This window comes from Bactrocera neohumeralis, chromosome 6 (assembly GCF_024586455.1).
Source record: "Bactrocera neohumeralis isolate Rockhampton chromosome 6, APGP_CSIRO_Bneo_wtdbg2-racon-allhic-juicebox.fasta_v2, whole genome shotgun sequence".
NCBI classification, from domain to species: Eukaryota; Metazoa; Arthropoda; class Insecta; order Diptera; family Tephritidae; genus Bactrocera; species Bactrocera neohumeralis.
The window spans coordinates 39,660,399-39,682,234 of record NC_065923.1 but is presented as its reverse complement, the minus strand read 5'-3'; the positions used below and the strand labels follow the sequence as shown (position 1 = coordinate 39,682,234).

General features: G+C 37.4%; 3 protein-coding genes across 3 annotated transcripts; all 3 read right to left on the bottom strand.

Annotated features, from left to right (window-relative positions):
- Nucleotides 1-160: 160 nt before the first annotated feature.
- LOC126763592 (pupal cuticle protein Edg-78E-like) lies at nucleotides 161-1,372 on the bottom strand. The gene is made up of 2 exons (XM_050481235.1): nucleotides 860-1,372; nucleotides 161-779 (listed from the first exon to the last, which is right to left on the bottom strand). The coding sequence occupies exons 1-2, from the start codon at nucleotides 869-871 to the stop codon at nucleotides 414-416; spliced, it is 378 nt and encodes a 125-aa protein (XP_050337192.1). The 5' UTR covers nucleotides 872-1,372; the 3' UTR covers nucleotides 161-413.
- Nucleotides 1,373-7,175: 5,803 nt separating this feature from the next.
- Nucleotides 7,176-7,745, bottom strand: LOC126763590 (pupal cuticle protein Edg-78E-like). The gene is made up of 2 exons (XM_050481233.1): nucleotides 7,734-7,745; nucleotides 7,176-7,667 (listed from the first exon to the last, which is right to left on the bottom strand). Exons 1-2 carry the CDS (start codon nucleotides 7,743-7,745, stop codon nucleotides 7,176-7,178), a joined length of 504 nt encoding a protein of 167 aa, XP_050337190.1.
- A 6,078-nt stretch (nucleotides 7,746-13,823) lies between these two features.
- On the bottom strand, nucleotides 13,824-14,537 carry LOC126763591 (pupal cuticle protein Edg-78E-like). Its single transcript, XM_050481234.1, has 2 exons — nucleotides 14,452-14,537; nucleotides 13,824-14,354 (listed from the first exon to the last, which is right to left on the bottom strand). Exons 1-2 carry the CDS (start codon nucleotides 14,461-14,463, stop codon nucleotides 13,941-13,943), a joined length of 426 nt encoding a protein of 141 aa, XP_050337191.1. The 5' UTR covers nucleotides 14,464-14,537; the 3' UTR covers nucleotides 13,824-13,940.
- Nucleotides 14,538-21,836: the final 7,299 nt, after the last annotated feature.

The window sequence follows — 21,836 nt, the reverse complement described above, 5'->3', positions numbered from 1 at the left end:
ATGTGAAGGGTATTATATGATCGACTCCACTCATTACTTACTCCACAGATTAGAGCTATTTAAATGAGAAAGCTATCAGTGTTTAATCAGCCTCTGTGAGTAATATGAGAATTCTCTCCCTAAATTAGTTCTTCAATATAAATAAATTTCACAGTTTTTTGTAATTATCTACGGTAATGATTTTATTTACAATTTACAAATACAATTATCTATGTTAATATGTAAGTAAAAAACTTTTCAACAGTGATTAATGTGTTATAAAAAGTATATGGTATATACATATGTATATGTTGATGCCTAAGCGATATTTGTCCAAAGTGAGTAAATGAAAATTTGCTAATTTCTTAAACTAATGCGATTTCTAGAAACACAAATGAGACGGAAAATTCCACTTATTTACTTCTATTTCTTTTTTACTTTCCTTTCAGCTGAATCTTCTCGAATGGATGCGCTTCAATGTAAGCAAGCGCTCTCAGAATATAATCTGGAATTGGTGGCGGCGTAGGCAAATGATCACCTTTGGGTTGATAACCATTTTCATCGGCTGTGTAAGTCAATTGTATGGGCTGACCCTCGGGTGAGATGTACGAGTATGAGCCAGCGGCATACGAGCTGCCAACACCGCTCTCCTGCGCCTGAATCCGATTCGACGTTGCGTACGCGTAATTGTAGCTGCCATCGGGATTCACTTCATTCACATACTTCAGGATGGTGGCGTGAGCATCCGCAGGATCACCAGCAGCGTAAGCAAAGGCGAAAAGTGTTGTGACGATGAGTAGCTGTACAACAATGAAGAGAAATTGGATATAATGTTAGCAGAGGTAAGCTGTAGTTGTTTGGACGGTTAAGCCAAGCTTACCAATTTGAACATTTTGTTTTTCAATTGAGTTTGTGATTGAGAATTTATTAAATTTTGTTTAGGTATGCAGACTACGAGGCTCTGCGCTGTCTTGCGTTGTGAGAGGTAATTCTGTTACTGATTTGCTATGAGCTTCTAAACACTTTTATATATTTCACAAGTGTAGACCCCTGGTGTGTGCTTCAAGCACAACTAGTAGTCTTCTGCGAGCGCTGCACCCATCGATGCTCGCCAGCGCTATGTGCGTCACTATGTGTGTACTACAATATCATCATTAGAAAAATGAAATATCGCCGATTATATGCAAATAATCGATCCGAGTATGAAGATTATGTCGATTACTATTATTTCCGAAACACAATTGTTGTTTGTGCCCTGAACGAGTTTATTTAACGCGCTTATCAGTTTGCAATTTTAATTTGACCGCGTTTGCTGAGCTTTCTGTTGCTTGTTGTTTTTGTATTTGTATATGTTTTAGCGCCGCTGTAGCACGGGCCAGTAGCTGAATAGTTGTAAAAAACTGATTATAAATGTAACGACCGATACGCACATAAACAAATAAATGCCAGATTATTTTAATTTATTAATCGGATTTAACCACACAGGGTTCCATTGACGAAGCCAAAGCAGAGCAACCGAATAATGCGCTTTTAGAAAAATAATGAGTGTCATTATTAATATGCAAATCTGCTTCATCATGTTCGAGCTATGCTCATATGCACACATACACACGTACATATATACATATACACATATCTACATCTGCATATACTTATAGAAATACATATGTATTTTGCATGTTTTGACCATAGAAGTGTTACGCGTAAAATATTTTGAAAACATGCAGTTGACATGCATCGTCTTTTAGTTTTGGTGTTAGTTGTATTTGCATATCGGTTATCATATTTTGAACGGCATTTTTGCATATGCTTGTCGTACATGTCACTAAACCCTTGAAATAAATGAGCAGCTATTCAGAAAATACCTGACGACCAGATATTGAGTGTGAAGAAAACAAATAGCAAATCTGTTGACTGCTGCCACAATAAGCAAACATGTGTTTCTTAAGAAACATACATACATATGTATATGAAGGCATCATTTATCATCAGCTACCATCAATTTTTAAACATAAAACAGGAAACAAAGTTTTCAAAGCACCTAAAAGTATGCAGAATGCAGAATCTCAGAAGATAGAAGAACGAATAGAGCTCACTATAGGGGAGTGCGAGATTACCTCGCAGCCGCGACTGAAGTATCTGGGAGTAATATTGGATTCCAAATTAAAATTTAAAGAGCACCTGGAGTATTTTTCCGCGAAGGCAAACAAAATTTATAATACCCTATCGAGAATGATGACCAATGGAGGCTGTGTGCGGTTCAGCCGGCGATTCTTAATAGCGAAAGCAATGAGTTCCGTAATACTGTATGCGGCACCAGTATGGATACAGATAATGGATATAAAAGCGTATGCTAAACAAATAATTGCAGTGCATAGGCTTTCTGCAATTCGAGTAATAAGTGCTTTCCGGACTATATCAACCGACGCTGCTGAAGTATTAGCCAGCATGCCGCCTATTGACATCCAGGGAGACGAACTCGAGCGTCTATATCAGCTAACAACACCTAAAACAGTATAGGCAAGGACAGATGAGAGAAACAAGAGCACTAAAATGTGGCAGGAGCGGTGGAATTCCTCATCCAAAGGGCGATGGACTCACCGACTTATACCAGACATCTACTCATGGATAGACAGACGACATGGGGACCTAGACTTTCATCTGACCCAAATACTTAGTGCACATGGATGCTTTAGCAGCTATCTTTTCAGATTCCAAAACGACATTAGTCCGAACTGTCCGACGTTGCAGAGTATATAGAAGACTCTGAACATGTATTATTTTATTGCCCTTTATTTTCGAATACAAGGGAAAAGCTAAAAACCACACTCGGTGGTAGTTTTACGTTCGATAATTTAACGACACTCATGTGCCAATCAACTAATGAATGGAAAGCTGTCAGCAAAGCGTCAGCATTCATAATGACCAAACTGAGATCTCTTCAACAGACTAGGCGTCCGTCAGTCCGCGCAATAGAGGATACTTAAATGTATTGTCCCTCCCACGAAGTAATACTTAACCGGTGGTTCCGTGGGAGAGTCTTGAGTTGAGAGTTGGTTAGGTTTAGCGGATTAAAGTTCCGCACTCCGGCTTTCGATGCTTCCCCCTACTATAAAAAAAAAAAAAATACATATGTACATTTCGATAAATGATCTTACTATTCCCTTTGCGATGGTAACAATCTGTGTAGTCAAATCTCCAAGCAGTAATTCTGCATGCCATTAACTTACTTTTCAACACTTTTGCATTACGGTTTCATGATGGTGTGTTGATCCACGGCAGCGTAACCGCTGTTTCTCTAGGAACATAGGCAAGAATATTAGAAGAAGATATTAGGTCAAGTACTTTAATACCCAGAGTAGGATATACTAACTTTGTCATGAAGTTTGTAACTCCTAAAAGAAAACGTCAGAGAATCTATAATATATGTATACACACATATGTAGGACAAACCGCGAAACAGAAGATCGGGAAAATAACGTCTCAAGAACCTCCGGTTCTAAGAGGCAAAAGAGGAAGCAGCCACAGGCGATCTCCAAATACCTAATATCTCCCCACTCCACCGGTGGTTGCGGGCCTGCGCAAATATTCAGAAGTCCTAAAAGGCATACAGATGGTGGTGCTGCCTCGCAACTATCAGTTCCTATAAAAGTTGACCATCAGAAAACATACCTGTGTGTCTCCCCAGACTTAGAGACAGCCAGACTGCATAAGGTTGGCTAGAGGCAAGACGGGCACACCATTAGCCAGAAAAAGATCTGATTTGACTTATACGACCAATGCAAAGAAAAGGACAATGACACTTTTGGTTGCGCAATCGGGCCGACCAAATTCCACCACAAGTCGCACATACTATAAGACCGATCGCACGGATTAGCTGTCAGGAATTTATTCGTTGCAGGTTGGCATCTTGCCAACATTTTTGCAACAAGGAGTGCAAGCTCTATTGCCACACCTGATGTGGTATAGCCTTGCGATGACGTATATCTCAGAACCGTGTAATCTTTATACCATAGGTAAGAAGGAAACATTATTCTCTGGCCAAATTTTTCATAAAAGTCGCTGCAGTCTTCTTCTTCTACGAACATGAGACCAGAATCCTGCATTGCGGTGCGGTCCCATACCATAAAGCAGCAATTCCGCACGAAGCAGAGATTGGGTAGAGAGAGTTATTGGCAAACTGCCATGATTATTAAGGGGTCAGCACAGTAATCCGGCCTGTTTTTTTGAAATTTTTTTTAATAGAAACTTTTTTCACATACATATGTATAATCGTGGAATATATAAACAAATTTTTTCGGAATTTTTTGATGACATCTGTCGGAGAAATGGCTGGGTGAATGAAAAAAAAGTTTTTGTTTTTTTAATTTTTCCCCATGTTTTTTTTACATAAATTTTGTCATAACATTGTCAATAAATTATAAAAAATATAGGGACGATAGCCAGGCATTTTGTGAACATTAAAAAAAAATTAAACAAATCGGTTGAGTAGTTCGACGGGGATCATGTTCGGCAGTTTAAAAAAAGTGTGTTTTGAGAAAAGCGCGTTTATAGTTTGAGTTTCGACATTAATTCTAAGGGTATAAGGGTCTCGAAAATGCAAAAAAAAAAAAAATTGAAAAAAGATTACCTATTGACCCCTTAATTGGAATGCAAAAAGGCTATCCACACCAAAAATAACCGAGCTCAGAAGGCCATGCAATCTGACATACCTTTTCGCTCTACCACAATAAAAATTTGTCCTTCGATTTTCAGCGTCCGATTCCCTTGGGGGCTATTCTCCACCAAGTTACAAGGTAGACAATTAATTAGAAAGAAACACAAAAAGTTGCGATTTATTTCTCAACATAACTTTTGTTCTGATATTCGGCCTCGAAGTTGTATATTGTTATATTGTAATATTAAATATAATTTACGAGCTGTATAGATTCACCAAAAATCTGGTTTTGCACCGAAGCTATAATACCTTCCACATGTACAAAAGATTCCTTACAAGAACTTGATTCCGATCGTTAAGTTTCTATATGCTATAGCGATTCAATCTAAACAATTAGATAACATTATTACCTTAGATAATAATCCTGCAAGCACTTGATAAATGCTATATGCTATAGTAGTCAAATTTCGACGGTTTGAGCAAAGCTGTTTAAAGAGAAAAGGGCGTGTGCTGATCGGTATCTCAAAAACTTAGGGACTTGTTCGCGTATATACAGACGAACCGACCGACTCAGGTCATGCTGATCATATATTTATGCATATACCATATTATATAGTAGCTCTGACGTTTCTTTCTAGGTGTTACAAACTCGGTGCCAACTTAATATACCCTGTTCAGGGTATAAATATGTAACTTAACCATATTTCAATCAATTGGTTAGTGTATTTCACTAATTATCCTGGAAATGCTTTCCTTATTGAGCCCAAGTATTCTGCAGATAATTAGCAAAGTACAGGCATCAAATATGCAAATTACTTAAAGCCATAAATTTAGACTCTCGGCAAGAAGAATATACGTCCTAAAAAGTGGGAAGGTTGTTTTGTGAAGCTACTATATTTCCAGAAATGTATTTTTTCAAAAAATGTTTCGAAGATTGTAGCACCATTTCAGATGTCTTATAACGCGAAGTATGTATTCATTCTTAGTCCGCAGGTAAATATGGCGATTTTTTGTTTTTTTTTCTATTGTATAAGTAACAAGTAAGGAAGGGCTAAGTTCGGATGTCACCGAACATGTTATACTCTCGCACGATAAGTGATAATCGAGATTTCATTATCAGTCATTTACATATTTTTCAAATACCGTATTTGTTTAAAGTTTTATTCCGCTATCATCATTGGTTCCTAATGTATATACTCGTATTATACAGAAAAGGCATCAGATGGAATTCAAAATAGCGTTATTGGAAGAAGGCGTGGTTATGAACCGGTTTCACCCATATTTCGTACATGTCATCAGGGTGTTAAGAATATTATATACCGAATTTCATTGAAATCGGTCGAGTAGTTTCGCCACGCCCATTTTCAATTTTTAAAAAAAGCCTGGGTGCAGCTTCCTTCTGCAATTTCTTCCGTAAAATTTAGTGTTTCTGACGTTTTTTGTTAGTCGGTTAACGCACTTTTAGTGATTTTCAACAAAACCTTTTATGGGAGGTGGGCCTGGTTATTATCCGATTTCTTCCATTTTTGAACTGTATATGGAAATGCCTGAAAAAAACGACTCTGTAGAGTTTGGTTGACATAGCTATAGTAGTTTCCGAGATATGTCCAAAAAACTTAGTAGGGGCGGGGCCACGCCCACTTTTCCAAAAAAATTACGTCCAAATGTGCCCCTTCCTAATGCGATCCTTTGTGCCAAATTTCACTTTAATATCTTTATTTATGGCTTAGTTGTGACACTTTATAGGTTTTCGGTTTCCGCCATTTTGTGGGCGTGGCAGTGGGCCGATTTTGCCCATCTTCGAACTTAACCTTCTTATGAAGCCAAGGAATACGTGTACCAAGTTTCATCATGATATCTCAATTTTTACTCAAGTTGCAGCTTGCACGGACGGACAGACGGACGGATCACTTTAGTATATATAACCCTATATCTGACTAGTTTTAGGAAAAACAACCGTTATGTGAACAAAACTATAATACTCTCCTTAGCCGCAGATAAAAAATGTAGAAAAAGAGTATATTTTATAGATACCATTCAATCATTTGCTCTTATGTAAGCTTTTCCTTTAAACAAGCATTTTTTAAAGAAAAATATCATACCAATATATCAATTCATCGAGAACTCAACACAATTTCACTTTGGTCAACAGGTCGGTTGGACGCTCAAGATTAAGCTTTTATGGAACTAGTTCTCTGAAGTTGTGGAATATTATTATTGATGATGTTGGAGTTATGGCTTCTTCGTGTGATTTATGTTTTGTACGCGCAGTCGACGATGAATAGGCAAAATCTTATTTATATATGCGAGCTTGATTCCCGTACTTGTTACCGAATAACAGGTCTTAATGAATACGGAAAGAACTGTTTATGTATACAAACATTAAACTGTATCGGTTTGAATTTTTGAGGTTTTATAGTAATTTTTCGTTTGACAATGGTATTTATTGATATTAGGAATAATATGTACAATGCAATGCTTTGAGCTTCGATGTAGGAACTAGCCCATTACTAAAAGTAACTACTCGTCTTTTGGTTTCTTAAAAGTGTCTACGTTGAGCTGGGCGACGCAAGTTCTTCACTTGATGGCTTGGTGCCGCCACATGATGGAATTGTTGCTGGCGAGCCTGTTGCTGTGGACGATGTTGTTGTTGCTGGTGCTGTTGCTTATGATGAGCAGCATCCTCATCGTATGGGTGTAGGCGAATGTATTCCAAAGATTTGAGGATTTGTGGTGGAATTGGTGGAGGTGTGGGCAAGTGATTGCCTTGTGGTTTGAAGCCATTCTCATCAGCCAAATAGGAGAGCTGAATGAGTTCTCCTTCAGGTGAGTAGTATGCAAAACCGCCGCTGGCATGATGACCACCGTAACCTTCTTCTTGAGCGCTGATACCATTGGAAGTCGAGTAGTCGTGTTTGTAGCTGCCATCCTGGTTCAGTTGGCTGTTATGTTTCAGCGTCTCAGCATGAGTGCCGTGGCTAATGGCTCCGTGGGCAACACAGGCCAGTGAAGCGATGGTGGCAATAAGGATCTGAAAAATACGAGCGGCCGTCAAACAGCAAGAAAAAACTTTCTTTTTTTATTCGCAAAAACTCACAAATTTATTCATCTTTAAGCTAATCGGATTATCTTTCGAAAACGTCTAAAGCAGTAGTTTGCTAACGAAGACACTAAATTGATTTGATGAAGATTAGCCAAAATCGCTCTAGTTTTATACGAAAAATCATTTGTCAACCTACATGATTCACATCAAAATGCTGTCAAGTTTGGCTTTTGTTATGCATATCAAGCGTCAAGGCGTTAATCACAATCAGCGACTTGCGTATCGAGCTATAACTTAGACAATTGACCCGGTGAACGCGTCTGCATATGGCTTGAATGGGTGCGGAACACGTCTAGTATAAGATCGGTTTGTCTATTTAGGGTTTGAAAGCAAAATGCGGTCAAATAATAATCGAATGTGAACAACATCACAAATGCACATACACATACAAACATATTCATACGACCACACATTTAGTCTGAGCAAGTGCATCGACGGTTAATAAAATTAGCAAATGTAAAATATATAAAAACTAATTAAAATAACAGAAAAGCGTTTGTCTTGCTTGGTTAAGCATTATTAATTTTTGAATGAACTGCGAGCACACAAACACACACAAACGCACACAAACTTAGTATGTACACGCTATAAAAAGTATTAAAAAACATATTATCTTTTATTTCAAATTGAATGTAGCCATATATGAATACGGAATCTTTAAAGTTGTAGGTTTCTTTTATGGTTAAATTTGGCACTAAATACGCCAACAAATTTATTACTGGCGTGTAAGTGAGTTCCAAACAAAGCCCATTTTTTTAATTATAGAAAAAATATTTGACAATAGTGGTTATAACCTGTCAGGAAATGGAAACCCGCACAAAAATTAATTTTGGTAGTAAACAAAGCACGAAATGTAAAAGCTTTGAAAAAGCTTCTTAAGTCGTCATAACGTAACTAAACTTACATTTCAGAAGGGGGTTATGTTAAAAAAAAATATTCACACTTCGCATCAAAAATCGAAAAAATAAAAACATTTGCACACAAATGTACATATTTTGTATTATTTCTCTACTAGATACTCGTATGTTGGGAAGTGTTTCGTTTGGTTGCAGTTGAACATTATTAGAATTAAAATTAACGGGTGATCCAAGTTAGGTACTTTTTCAATAGTCTTTATGAAAACTCACGCTCTTTAAAAAAGAATGTGTTTCGCGCGCTTATTGGATAATTTTCGACCGAATAGATCAAGTTCAGCAAGCAGTGAAAAAAATATAGCAGCCGTAGCTGAGAATGTACACCAAGACCGTGGAGAGCCGATCTGGCGCCGTTCACAGCAACTCGGACTGACGTATGGAACGACTTGGAGCATTTTACATCGAGATCTTTAATTGAAAGCGTATAAAATGAAGTCATTCGACCTCCCCAAGCGACATAGCTTCCCTTTATGGGCTCTGTAAAAGTTCCAAGTAGAAAATGTTTTTTCCTAATACTTTATAAAGTGTCCCGTTACTAAAAATGGGTAAAGTCGGGTTGGTTTCTATAACCCCCGCCATAGATTGGTCAACCTGTGAGATATCTTATGAATTTCTTATGTCGTAATGGCAAAATTGTATGTCATCGGGTAATAGTACCCGTAGCCCCAATATATCCAAAATAAGAATTTCAAACTTGGCTTTATACCGTATATGTATATTGAATGAATATTAAGGATCATTAAGTTAAAATATAATATTTAATATACATACATACATGAGTTTAATGCCGAAAATATGTGAAATAACTCCTATCTACTATAACAAAGATTTTTTATTAGACTCAATCAATGTGAGAGTTATCTTCTTAAAATGAAAGCATGTTCCCGAATGCATTGTGACAAAAAAGGAAATTGTAATCAAATTTCCCGGGTAAATGATATTTCAAAACAAGTATGGAAGGGCTAAGTTCGGGTGTCACCGAACATTTTATACTCTCGCATGATAAAGTGATAATCGAGATTTCATTATACGTCATTTATATATTTTTCAAATACCGTATTTTTGTAAAGTTTTATTCCGCTATCATCATTGGTTCCTAATGTACTATATATTATACAGAGAAGGCATCAGATGGAATTCAAAATAGGGTTATATTGGAAGAAGGCGTGGTTGTGAACCGATTTCACCCATATTTCGTACGTGTCATCAGGATGTTAAGAAAATATTATATACCGAATTTCATTGAAATCAGTCTAGTAGTTCCTGAGATATGGTTTTTGGTCCATAAGTGGGCGAGGCCACGCCCATTTTCAATTTTTAAAAAAAGCCTGGGTGCAGCTTTCTTCTGCCATTTCTTCCGTAAAATTTAGTGTTTCTGACGTTTTTTGGTAGTCTGTTAACGGACTTTTAGTGATTTTCAACATAACCTTTGTATGGGAGGTGGGCGTGGTTATTATCCGATTTCCTTCATTTTTGAACTGAATATGGCAATGCCTGAAAGAAACGACTCTATAGAGCTTGGTTGACATAGCTATAGTAGTTTCCGAGATACGTACAAAAAACTTAGTAGGGGGCGGAGCCACGCCCACTTTTCCAAAAAAACTGCGTCCAAATATGCCCCTCCCTAATGCGATCCCTTGTGCCAAATTTCACTTTAATATCTTTATTTATGGCTTAGTTATGAAACGTTATAGGTTTTCGGTTTCCGCCATTTTGTGGGCGTGGCAGTGGGCCGATTTTGCCCATCTTCGAACTTAACCTTCTTATGGAGCCAAGGAATACGTGTACCAAGTTTCATCATGATATCTCAATTTTTACTCAAGTTACAGCTTGCACGGACGGACGGACAGACGGACGGACGGACAGACAGACATCCGGATTTCGACTCTACTCGTCACCCTGATCACTTTGGTATATATAACCCTATATCTGACTCTTTTAGTTTTAGGACTTACAAACAACCGTTATGTGAACAAAACTATAATACTCTCCTTAGCAACATTGTTGCGAGAGTATAAAAATATATTTAGCTAAGTTGGTAGGAGTGTCCTTAATTACTATGTCAAATATGAGCGCGATATAAGGACTAAGTTGTTTACACAAACTGCTTAAGTCGGTACACTCTAGTAGTACGTTGATGAAGGTTTTAAAAAAGGGAAGTTGCTTGAAAATCGTCAGACAAGTATTACAAAGATGGCAAGAGAGCTCGATATCTCCCGTGAGACCGTTCGAGTAATCTTGGTGGATGTTTTGTGTATGAAACGCGTTCTTGCATGACTCGTCCCGATAAAGCAATTTTTATATTCACATCGAGACGATTGTAACCGTTTTCAGTCGACCGAAGAGATAAAACAAAATTCGCTGAAGAAGCTGAACTTTTTTGTCACAATTTATACTTGAGTTATGTTATGTCAAAAGTTTATACAATTAGTTCTCTAGTTCCAATTTACTCAATATAGTGACTTCCATCCCATTTGATTTTCTATCTGATTTTACAGCGTTTATGTCAGTAAAAATGAGGGATATATTAATTAAATTGCGTGGACAATTTTTCTAAAAATTTCTGGTATTTTCAAATTGGAGGTCATAAAATATTCGGTTGAAGCATTGCCGCCTCTCTGATTGATGCAGCTCCAAAACATGCGGAATATGAACGCATCAACCGCCGTTCGGTGTGTACGATGTTATGTGAAGAATGATCCCTCTATGGCGGTTGGTTTTCCTGATTTCTTAAAAGACAACTGGCAAAAAAATGATTGTGTACCACTCAGAGTTTACTGTTCTGCATTGTTCTAGCGGTATGGCTGTCACATTTCCAGTTTTTTCCATTTGCTTGCAAATACTTCGTAGTCGAACAACTTTTGTTGGACTCGGCTCATTTGGAAACACCCATACTTTCTACTACTTTCGAGCGCATACGCGTAAATCCGTGATTTATCACCTACCTAGATGTCATAGACGTGTTTCGAAGCATCGCTATCGTTTCCGAAACAACAACTGATTTTGGACGATCTTCACTAGGCTCGTCATGGAGTGATCTACGACCTTGAATGAATTCACCATACCATCGATAAACACTGCTCTTTAATGAAACTTCATCGCCAAAAATTGAATTAAGTTCATCCATGCATTGTTGGAGTTAAACCACAGTGAAAGTTGTAAAAATAATTGCGGGAAAATGTTCGCGATTTAATTCCATTTTATGGCCGAGGTGAGTATTGAAAGTCACTGTAAGAAAACATTAATAGCGTTCGTATGTCACAACGTTCTGATTATGTACACTTTATATTGGATATAAAAGGGTTCAGGGGAGCGTATATTACGTTACCGGTATGTTTATTAATTTTGGTAAGATAGGTTCTCATATCCTGTATCTGAAAAGTTGTCTCAGGTCCTGGTCCGATATCAGCATTGGTGATGATTAACGTAATGTATAGCGAAAAAATCTGATCTATTTTAATGCTGTGATCCATATGAAATAGGAATGATTGTAGTCCCATATTGAAGTAGCAATACAAGAATGACAAGAAAATGAAATTGATCGAATATATGAAATTCTACCTTAAAGTGAGCGGTATCGCCATCGTAAGTGTTCCTGTCGATTTGGGAGCTACGTCACTATTGGCAGCTATACATTTGAAAAACTTAAGAACTTTGTGTATCTTGGAACCAGTATAAATTCCACCAATAATCTAAGCAGAGTAACTTTTGCCAACAGGTGCTACTTGGAGCTCAGTAAGTAATTGAGGGGGATCTGCTCCTCTATCGATAAACAAAAATAACGCTCATGATGATGAAAAAATACTTCGTGAGAATTGTTCTCCGCAAAATCTTTGAAGCCGTTCGAGTAAGCGATGAATAGAAGATGGAAACACGAACTGTATGGTATGAGCTCTATGGGGACATGGATATAGTTAAGAGCATAAAAATCTGACGAAAGCTCTGGTTAGGCTATGTTGTTCTCTTGGAAGTTGATGCTCCAGCAAAAAGCTCTTTCGACTTGAGACCCATGGATGGACAACAGTAGCAAGGGCGCCTACAAATCCAATGGAAGAACCAAGCTACCTGTCTGCATTTGGGATGCATAATTGAAGTGATCACGTAACTGTGTTTTCGGCCAAGAACCACGGTTGTAGTGCCAAAGAAGAACAAGAGGAATGAGAACACATGGAATGAGTTATCAATCATAAGAAGAGATTTGTGAGCAATGAACTTTTTTTACTAAAAGGGTGGCAAAATGATTAGCAAGCTAGTCTAATATATATATTAGGGTGTTTTTTTTTTATTGAACTATTAAATTTTTTCAGTCCCGTCACGAAATTTCCTTGGAAATACCCTAAAAAAAATTCCCTGAAAATTTTAGCTCTTAATATTAAAGCTAAGAACTGGACCAAGGCCTATAAAAATTTTCCATAGAAAATACACTACAATCGTGAGTTTTTATCTTTAAATTCCTACAGATCAGAGGTATTTTATGGCATCGCTTTGACTTTAGACGCATATTTCTCAGAATTGTTCACTCTACAAAAGTGCCCAGTGCAACAAAGTCGTAACTCACACCGGCGAGGTAGTACAAGGCTCTAAACCCGATTTTTTCCAAGAATTTCGCATTTTTTTGTACATATCTCGTAAATGACAGAAGCTATAGAAAAAATTTGTATGACAAATTTGTAGAAAATTTTATTTGCTATAAAAAAGGTTCGAGGTCAAAATCGCTATCATTAATATTTCTCGAGATATTCAGCTTGTTAAGTAAGGCTGTATGCAATTTTCATAGATTTTACATACCATCTATAAAAATTCTATGTATATATAGTATATATCCATATGTTTCTGTTACTCCTTCAAGTACCACTCGTAGGATCAGGATTATCTCTAAATTGTATCATGAATATAAAAATCGAATAAATAATATGAATGTCAAATATTGTGAGAAACATGATTTTAGTCATAAGTTCCAAGATTTGGCCGAGGTTAGCGAATACCATTTTAGGGATCCAATAAGTTGACGAAAATATCGAAAGCAACACTTTTTGATTTTAAGAATGTATTTTATTATCATTTTATAACAAAAATCATGATTTATATGTATATACATACTAATGATATTTATAAGCGATTTGTGCAGGCTTGCAACCAAACCAACGAAAACAACAATAAATTTTTTCGATTTCAACAAAAGTAAAAAACCCATTTACTCATCTATGTATGTACTCGTATTTATATGCTTGCACATGCTCCTACATTATATGCATGTATGTGTTTGTGGACTTATTCATTTAAGGACTTAGAACTGAGCTTGGCCGCTGGCTCCCTTGCGGTCCTCCTGCTGCGGATGTGTGCGAATGTATTCAAGCGCTTTGAGAATGGCCTCTGGTACTGGAGGTGGTGTGGGCAAATGTTCGCCAGCCGGATGGAAACCATTCTCATCGGCGGTATAGCTCAGTTGAATGAGCTGACCATCTGGCGCATAATAGGCTGAAGAGCCGCTCGCATAATAGCCGCCTACACCGGATTCGCCAGCGGCAATGCCATTCGAAGTTTCGTACTGATATTGGTAACTGCCATCCTCTTTCACTTCGCTTTTGAAATTTCGCGTCTCGGCAGCGGCATCGTATTGATCAGGACGCGCTGCTACGAAGTGGTTGCAATGACAGAGTATGATGGTGGCAACGAATGCGATGGCAATGGAAGTGGTGGTCTGTAAGTAATTCGATGACAATGTACATTTATGAATACAACGCCTTTTCATTCTTGAAAACTGGAAATAAGTACGAGCTCTCGCTCTCAACACTTACTGTTTTTGACATTTTGCTGGCCGGGTTTGGCTTGTTGTTGAAATAGATGCTTCTGCCTCGAAAGTTTACACAAGAATGAATATGTGTCCAAGTGTCCACTGGCGCATTTATAGTAACAAATTGTACCAGTTTCTTCTGTTTCACTTCGAACTGTTTCATCGAGTCGCTTAACCAGATTGTACCTTTCTGGAGAAAAAACACGATTACTACGAAACGATAAATAAAGTTGAGATGAGCAAAAAAATTAAATTAAAGCCCAAATATTAAAGCCGAGCTGCACAGTGGCCACCATTGTGGTGCATTTTCATTTTTAAATTGCCGCAAATATAAATTTTGTTTTTGCTTTGTGTAACTTTATTAACACTTTTTATGCTCCAAAATATGCGGAACATTATTCGAGCTGCTTTGGTTGGCTTTCAGTGTTTGTTTACTTTTCCTTCAGCCATTACAGACTTCCTATTAAAATTTAAGGGGCGTGAATTAGTGTTTGCGCACATAAAAAATAGTTCCACAACATTAATGACACAAACTAACACAATTTGTTGCCGTCACATACCCGATGAGAAAACCCTTTCGTAGTTGGTGAGTCATCACTGGTGAGTAACCACTTTTTGCGAAAATTGGGGTCGTATTTCAGCAATAATACGCCAAATATTCTCTTCCAAGACGTCAACACATTACTCTACAAAAGCGGTGTTATATCGCACAAATTTGGAGACCACGCCACAGGCCCACGACGCGAGAAAAATGATTACTTTGTTTGCTGTATGACATTATTATTGTAACCAAAGGTACTCTTCATCAATATCCTCCAATTCAGGCACGAAAAAGTCATTAATCATGGCTCTTTAGTATTCCCTATTGACTGTAACATTATGGGCGTCTGCATTTTTGAAGAAATATGGCCATAGAGAACACCGAACAGTGACTTTTTTAGAATGTAAGAGCGTCTCAACAATGGCTTGTGGATTACCATCACTCCAAATATGACAATTTGGTTTGTGGAAGTCGGAATCGGTGGTCATCACGTTTTTGGCCCATTCACCGAATTTGGGACAAGCAGATGGTCGTTCAGATCTTTTCGCAAAAGCTTCCATGAAGTGAATGGACTCGACTCCAATTGCTGCGCGCGATGACAGATGTATTCATACGGGTCTTCTTCGATATTCTGCTCCATAGTTTTCGGAGTGCACTGAACAGCGTCCCTAGTATCCTTCAGAGTAAATGTGGTGTGATATCGATTTATGGTTGCTCGAATTACCGACTTTGCTGGGCGATTATGTCGACTAAATATTAAATGCGCGATGCGTTACGCCAATCGAACTATTTTTATCGACACTGATACTTCACGTAATTATGAGAAATATACAGTATGAAGAACTTGGGTTTTTCAGGCTTTAATTTTTAATAATGTCAACAAATCGTATTTCTCTCCAGCTTTGTATTCATCGAAAAATCGATTTTTTTTAATTTTATGATTAGGTGATATTATGTATGTCAAGGTATAGAAAAGAAAAAAAAATAGCACGTCTCTGCGTTTTATCTATAGTACTATGCCGAATTAATACTTTAATTACTCCAGATATATAAATTACTAACGTTACATATTTCCTACTGGGTGGGTGTCTGATTATTATATTTCTTTTGTTTTATATTTGCTTATGCTATGCTGCAAAGTAGCTGCGGCTTTATGGCGGTTCCCATTAAAAGGTATATTGAGCGTTAATTTTTCAAAAGCAAACAGCATCACCACCTTTTTGACGGGTTACCAAAAACCTTTGTGTCATTCACGGGTTACCCGCTAATTAATAATAATAAAAATTGGCAAGTGGCTTAGTTGTAAATATGTATGAGTATGTACAAGTATATACCTGTAGAATACAAAGTTACGCTGTGAGAACTCAACATGAACGCTTTTTTTTTGGATTTGTTTCTGCGAAGACGGATGGGGTGTGTTCTGCTCAGAAGCATTTAAATGAATTAGGGACGCTAGTTGTTATCCAGAAATATTTCAGCCATCAAACGATCATTAATAATAACTTTAATAACCATTACTTTTATAACAAAATTATATTTCTAATTTAAGGAAATGTTTAACCGAAATTATTTGCTCAAATATTTTGATGTTTTCCAAATGAAAGATACCAGAATTGGTTTACTTAAATTTCTTATGATTTTTTTTTATGTGAAAATTTCGCCTACAGACCATAACTGTACTGAGAGTCTACTTTTAGAAAAAAAGTTGCTGTGACTCACCCTAACTTCCTCGAAGACGATGGCTACTTGTAATTACTTCCAAATTGTATAATTTAACTTCTAGTATCGACTTTATCGATACGACGAACCCATGAAATGCCATCTAATATTGTGTTCTGACAGGTATCAAAAAAGGATTTTTATATTATGAAAATGGCCAAGTTTAGAAATTTGTTTCTAAACCATAGCGATTAATCACAAAACCTTATAACAAAAAAAAAAAAAATCCGATATTGTTTACTTTACTGAAAACAGCTTCTAATACACATTAGTGGTAAATGAACTGCTAAGGAACTTAGACGGCGAAGTCCCTAAGATAGTGGCATATGCAATCTTAATAACGAAAAAGTGACTGCATACTTTTAGCATGATATATGGTATTTTATTTGACCACCACTCTCAACACTCTCTCTGCTTGTGTTTACAAGAAAATATAAAATCCCTCCATGAAGGTTCCCTTCGATAAATGGGGCACAACTTTCTTTCAAGGACCGCACTAAGTATCTTGAGGAAGTCTTGGATAGAAAACTGCTGTAAAAAGATAATGTGGAACAAGTAAGGAAGGGCTAAGTTCGGGTGTCACCGAACATTTTATACTCTCGCATGATAAAGTGATAATCGAGATTTCATTATACGTCATTTACATATTTTTCAAATACCGTATTTTTGTAAAGTTTTATTCCGCTATAATCATTGGTTCCAAATGTATATGTATATTATACAGAGAAGGCATCAAATGGAATTCGAAATAGCGTTATATTGGAAGAAGGCGTGGTTGTGAACCGATTTCACCCATATTTCGTACATGTCATCAGGGTGTTAAGAAAACATTATATACCGAATTTCATTGAAATCGGTCTAGTAGTTCCTGAGATATGGTTTTTGGTCCATAAGTGGGCGAGGCCACGCCCATTTTCAATTTTTAAAAAAAGCCTGGGTGCAGCTTTCTTCTGCCATTTTTTCCGTAAAATTTAGTGTTTCTGACGTTTTTTGTTAGTCGGTTAACGGACTTTTAGTGATTTTCAACATAACCTTTGTATGGGAGGTGGGCGTGGTTATTATCCGATTTCTTCCATTTTTGAACTGTAAATGGAAATACCTGAAGAAAACGACTCTGAAGAGTTTGGTTGACATAGCTAACAGTAGTAGTTTCCGAGATATGTACAAAAAACTTAGTAGGGGGCGGGGCCACTCCCACTTTTCCAAGAAAATTACGTTCAAATATGCCACTCTCTAATGCGATCCTTTGTACCAAATTTCACTTTAATATCTTTATTTATGGCTTAGTTATGACACTTTATAAGTTTCGGTTTCCGCCATTTTTGTGGGCGTGACAGATGGCCGATTTTGCCCATCTTCGAACTTAACCTTCTTATGGAGCAAAGACCGTGTACCAAGTTTCATCAATATCTCATACTCAGTTACAGCTTGCATAACGGAAGACTGCCCACACCAATTTCGACTCTTTATATAACCCTGTATCTGACTCTTTTAGTTAACTTACAAAGGTCCGTTATGTGAACAAAACTATAATACTCTCCTTGCCGTATTCGGAATGGTTCAGTCTTTAAGCTATGCGACACTGCAATATTTCAAGTAGGGCCTCTTTTCCATTGGCCATCGGTAGATGGATTTCAACGTAGTATCATACACAATACTATTGCACAGTAGTGCAGAATAGGTTTTACATTAGCTGTGTAGCAACAGTGCATGAGAGAGGGAGAAAGCCCACAGGTTGTGCAGAGCATCTGTTTACACGCTTTTCACTTTTTTTCCACATTATCTTTTTACAGCAGTTTTCTATCCAAGACTTCCTCAAGATACTTAGTGCGGTCCTTGAAAGAAAGTTGTGCCCCATTTATCGAAACAACCTGTCATGGAGGCAGATTATTGATATTTGCGTCTTTGTAAACACAAGAAGAGATGACTACTTCTCAAGAACTAATAAAATACTCCATCTGGCAACGCTTCAAAACTGTTCTGTACGTAGCACACGAGCCTACCAGACTAACCTAACCTAACTTATTATGTTTGGTAATATTTACGTTTATGTTAAGTTCATACAAAATAACTGTAAGAGTTTAGCAAAGATACTGTCGAAAAAGAGGAGGGACGCTTTGAAACAAATAGAGTGTTTTCCCAAGAGAAAAGAAAAGCTGAGCATAACATGAGTCACAAAAATTTAATAAGTGTGCTATAACGGGGCTTTATCTAAAGCTCTATTAGAGCGAGGATTGCACTCCAACTTGCGTACTGCTTCTACAGACTTCCTTGGTCATTTTAGCGTCGCTCCATTCTGCTCTTTTTGCTCTAAAGATGAGGAAGCCTTCAACGTTGTATAGTAGGATCATATTCAGAATAAAATAATGTAGAAACGTTGTTGAAAGCTCTAGAAAAGTCCTGGGACACTCTAAGAACGACTTTCTTATATTTACGATCCTTTTCGAGATTAAATACCAGAATATAGAGTGCATTATGGCTTTTGTATATGCCAAATGTATCTAATAAATATGAGGATTTCAAATCCGACAAAAGCTCTAGTTGAACTTGAATTAAAGCTCAAAGCTGCTATCAATAATTTCTTCCATATTTTAATCCATCTTTGTATGACATTGAAATTAGGTAATGGTGTACACAAATAATGGGAATGTGAACTCTCGTCAAATGCTCGGGTGGAGTTTGATTAAATCAATCAATACTTGCTTCCGGTGTGAATACGGATTTGTCGATTTATTGGACTCATACCAGTTTGTGACAAAATTCCTTTCTAGTAGCAAACATCCAAAGATGTATAAAAAATGTATGTATAAAAAAATATATTTTTGTGGAACTTAAATTTTTGGGTATAAGACTTTTTCTTTGTTCTTTTCGACCTTTAAGATTCCTAACCTACATCACATTCTTTGTGTTGGATGACCTAGTTGTGCTCATTTAAATACATATAGAATCATGGAATAACATAATTAAAACACTGTAGTGTCAGGTTAAACTTGACTGACCAGAATCTCAGATGAAATCTCGTTCCTAGTATCGACATGCATCACATTACAAATGTAATGTCAAAGGTTGAAAAGGAAATTTTTGGAAATATGAAATATTTTAGGAAAGTTTAGATCTATACGTGGTATAGCATGAGACCTATTAGTCTATCAAGGTTGAATGAATGGACAAAAACCGTTCATTGCATCGTTGGTGTAATTTTCTAATAAATCTGAGGTGCTCTGGCTGATGTAAGCGCGGTTTACTGTATTTTTCAATACTTTGCTTTTTGACAGGCATTTGAATGAAAACAACAGTGATTCGTCTTTTATATTTTTACATTGTTCATTTATTTTGGTTCAACATTAAGTGTGAAAAGCTTACGATGGCAACGGCCAACGGCCAACGAAATCGAAACTTGTTCGAGTGACCAATTTATCTTTGGAATTAACGAAATGACACAAATGGAGCAGCAGAAGAAGCTGTAAAAGCAACAGCTGAAGACCCATTATAAACACAATAATGATGAGCTATTGTTGTATGGCTTGCAAAGGTGGTCAAAAATACATACGAAAAAGCAATAACAATAACAATAACATATAACGTAAATGGATGAGAAACTAAGAGTGGCAGTGGATTGGTCGTTTTGTTGCTGTGTGGCTAGAAAAAATGTTTGCTAAAAATATCTTTTGAATATTTTTCATTCCACTCCGCTACACATTAGCTATTTAAACGATTACGTAAATTAGCATAAACTGCTGATAAATGGTTGTGAATTAAATGGCGCACAAAAGCCAACTAAAATATGTCTATAGTGATTAAGCATTTCGCTTTGAGTGAGCAAAGCTACAAGCTTACATTGTAGGCTTTGTAATGAAAACAGGTGTATGTATGAATATGTAAATATATGCCGGTCCGCTTTGTGTGCTCGGTGAATGGACGACTGCCCAGAGTGGACAGGAAGATGACTTTGAATTCATGTTGACCTTGTTAGCCAGCAAAAAAAGTGGTTCACTGTGCAACGCCTTTCCCTGCTCGCTGACGCCCCTGGTCATATGTATGCATGAACGAACGCGGTTGAAGATTAATGCATCCCATTGAATTTAGGTCAGGTTTGCTGAAAGCGAAATTCGCAAAAACGAAAATGAAAAGCACTGCCTCCGTAGTGAAGCTGGCGAGTACGTGCCACAAACAGGAAATATTGGATATGAACCTACGCGTACAGAGCGCAGTGGCGACGGGGACGCAGACAGAATATGATGCCACAGAACCTGCTTTGCACGTACGTAGCAAGTGCAATATGCCGTTGTGCAAATGCAACATGCTTTTACAGACGTACACACACACACCGCTGCACGCTTAAAACACGTGCGAAAGCTTTGCTGCCGGCGCTGGCGCACGGCTCGATGCTTTTATCAGTCTACACATTGTTCGCCTTCACGTCTCGTGTTGCAGAGCAGTTGCACATTAACAGCTACGTTTGAGTGAATATTCGCCTGAATGTGGGAATCTCTACACGCGCACATCGCCAGCAATTTATGAAGCTTGCGCGTATGTCAGGTTTTAAGTATTGCCACTTTGTATGCTTCGCGCTAACAGCGTACGCGGCGGGTAGCTGGTAATGTGCGCCGTTTGACTTCACCTGTCGAAAAACCCGCGAAAAGTGCGTTGCTGCATTGTGTATACGACAGCACAATGGCGCGCAACTAAGTGGTTGTACATCAGCGTAGTTCGTACTTGCAAGCCCACATGCACACAAAGTCATCCTTTTTAATACCAACAATTTATCAACGCCTTTTTGGGGGAAAATTCAGTTTCCAGATTCTCAAAGGATGTATTGTTCACTGCCAGAAACTGAAAGGTGTTCTCTGTCTTCTGCTCAGTTCTCTTAATGGTAATACTTTTTCAGTCATTGTTCACAGCAGCATATGAGCGACTAAAATACTTACGGTAGTCACTTTTCTAAAGTGTTCTATTAATTGTTGCCCATTTGTCTAACTTGGCTGATAGACAACTTATTTGTCATTTGATGCACTATTGAAATATTGGGTAGTCGAAAAAGACTTTTCGTTTTTAAAATAGATGTCGTTGCAGTCGTATATCTCCAGTGCTACCAATCACATTGTGTCACACCATATAGTGTTGGAAAA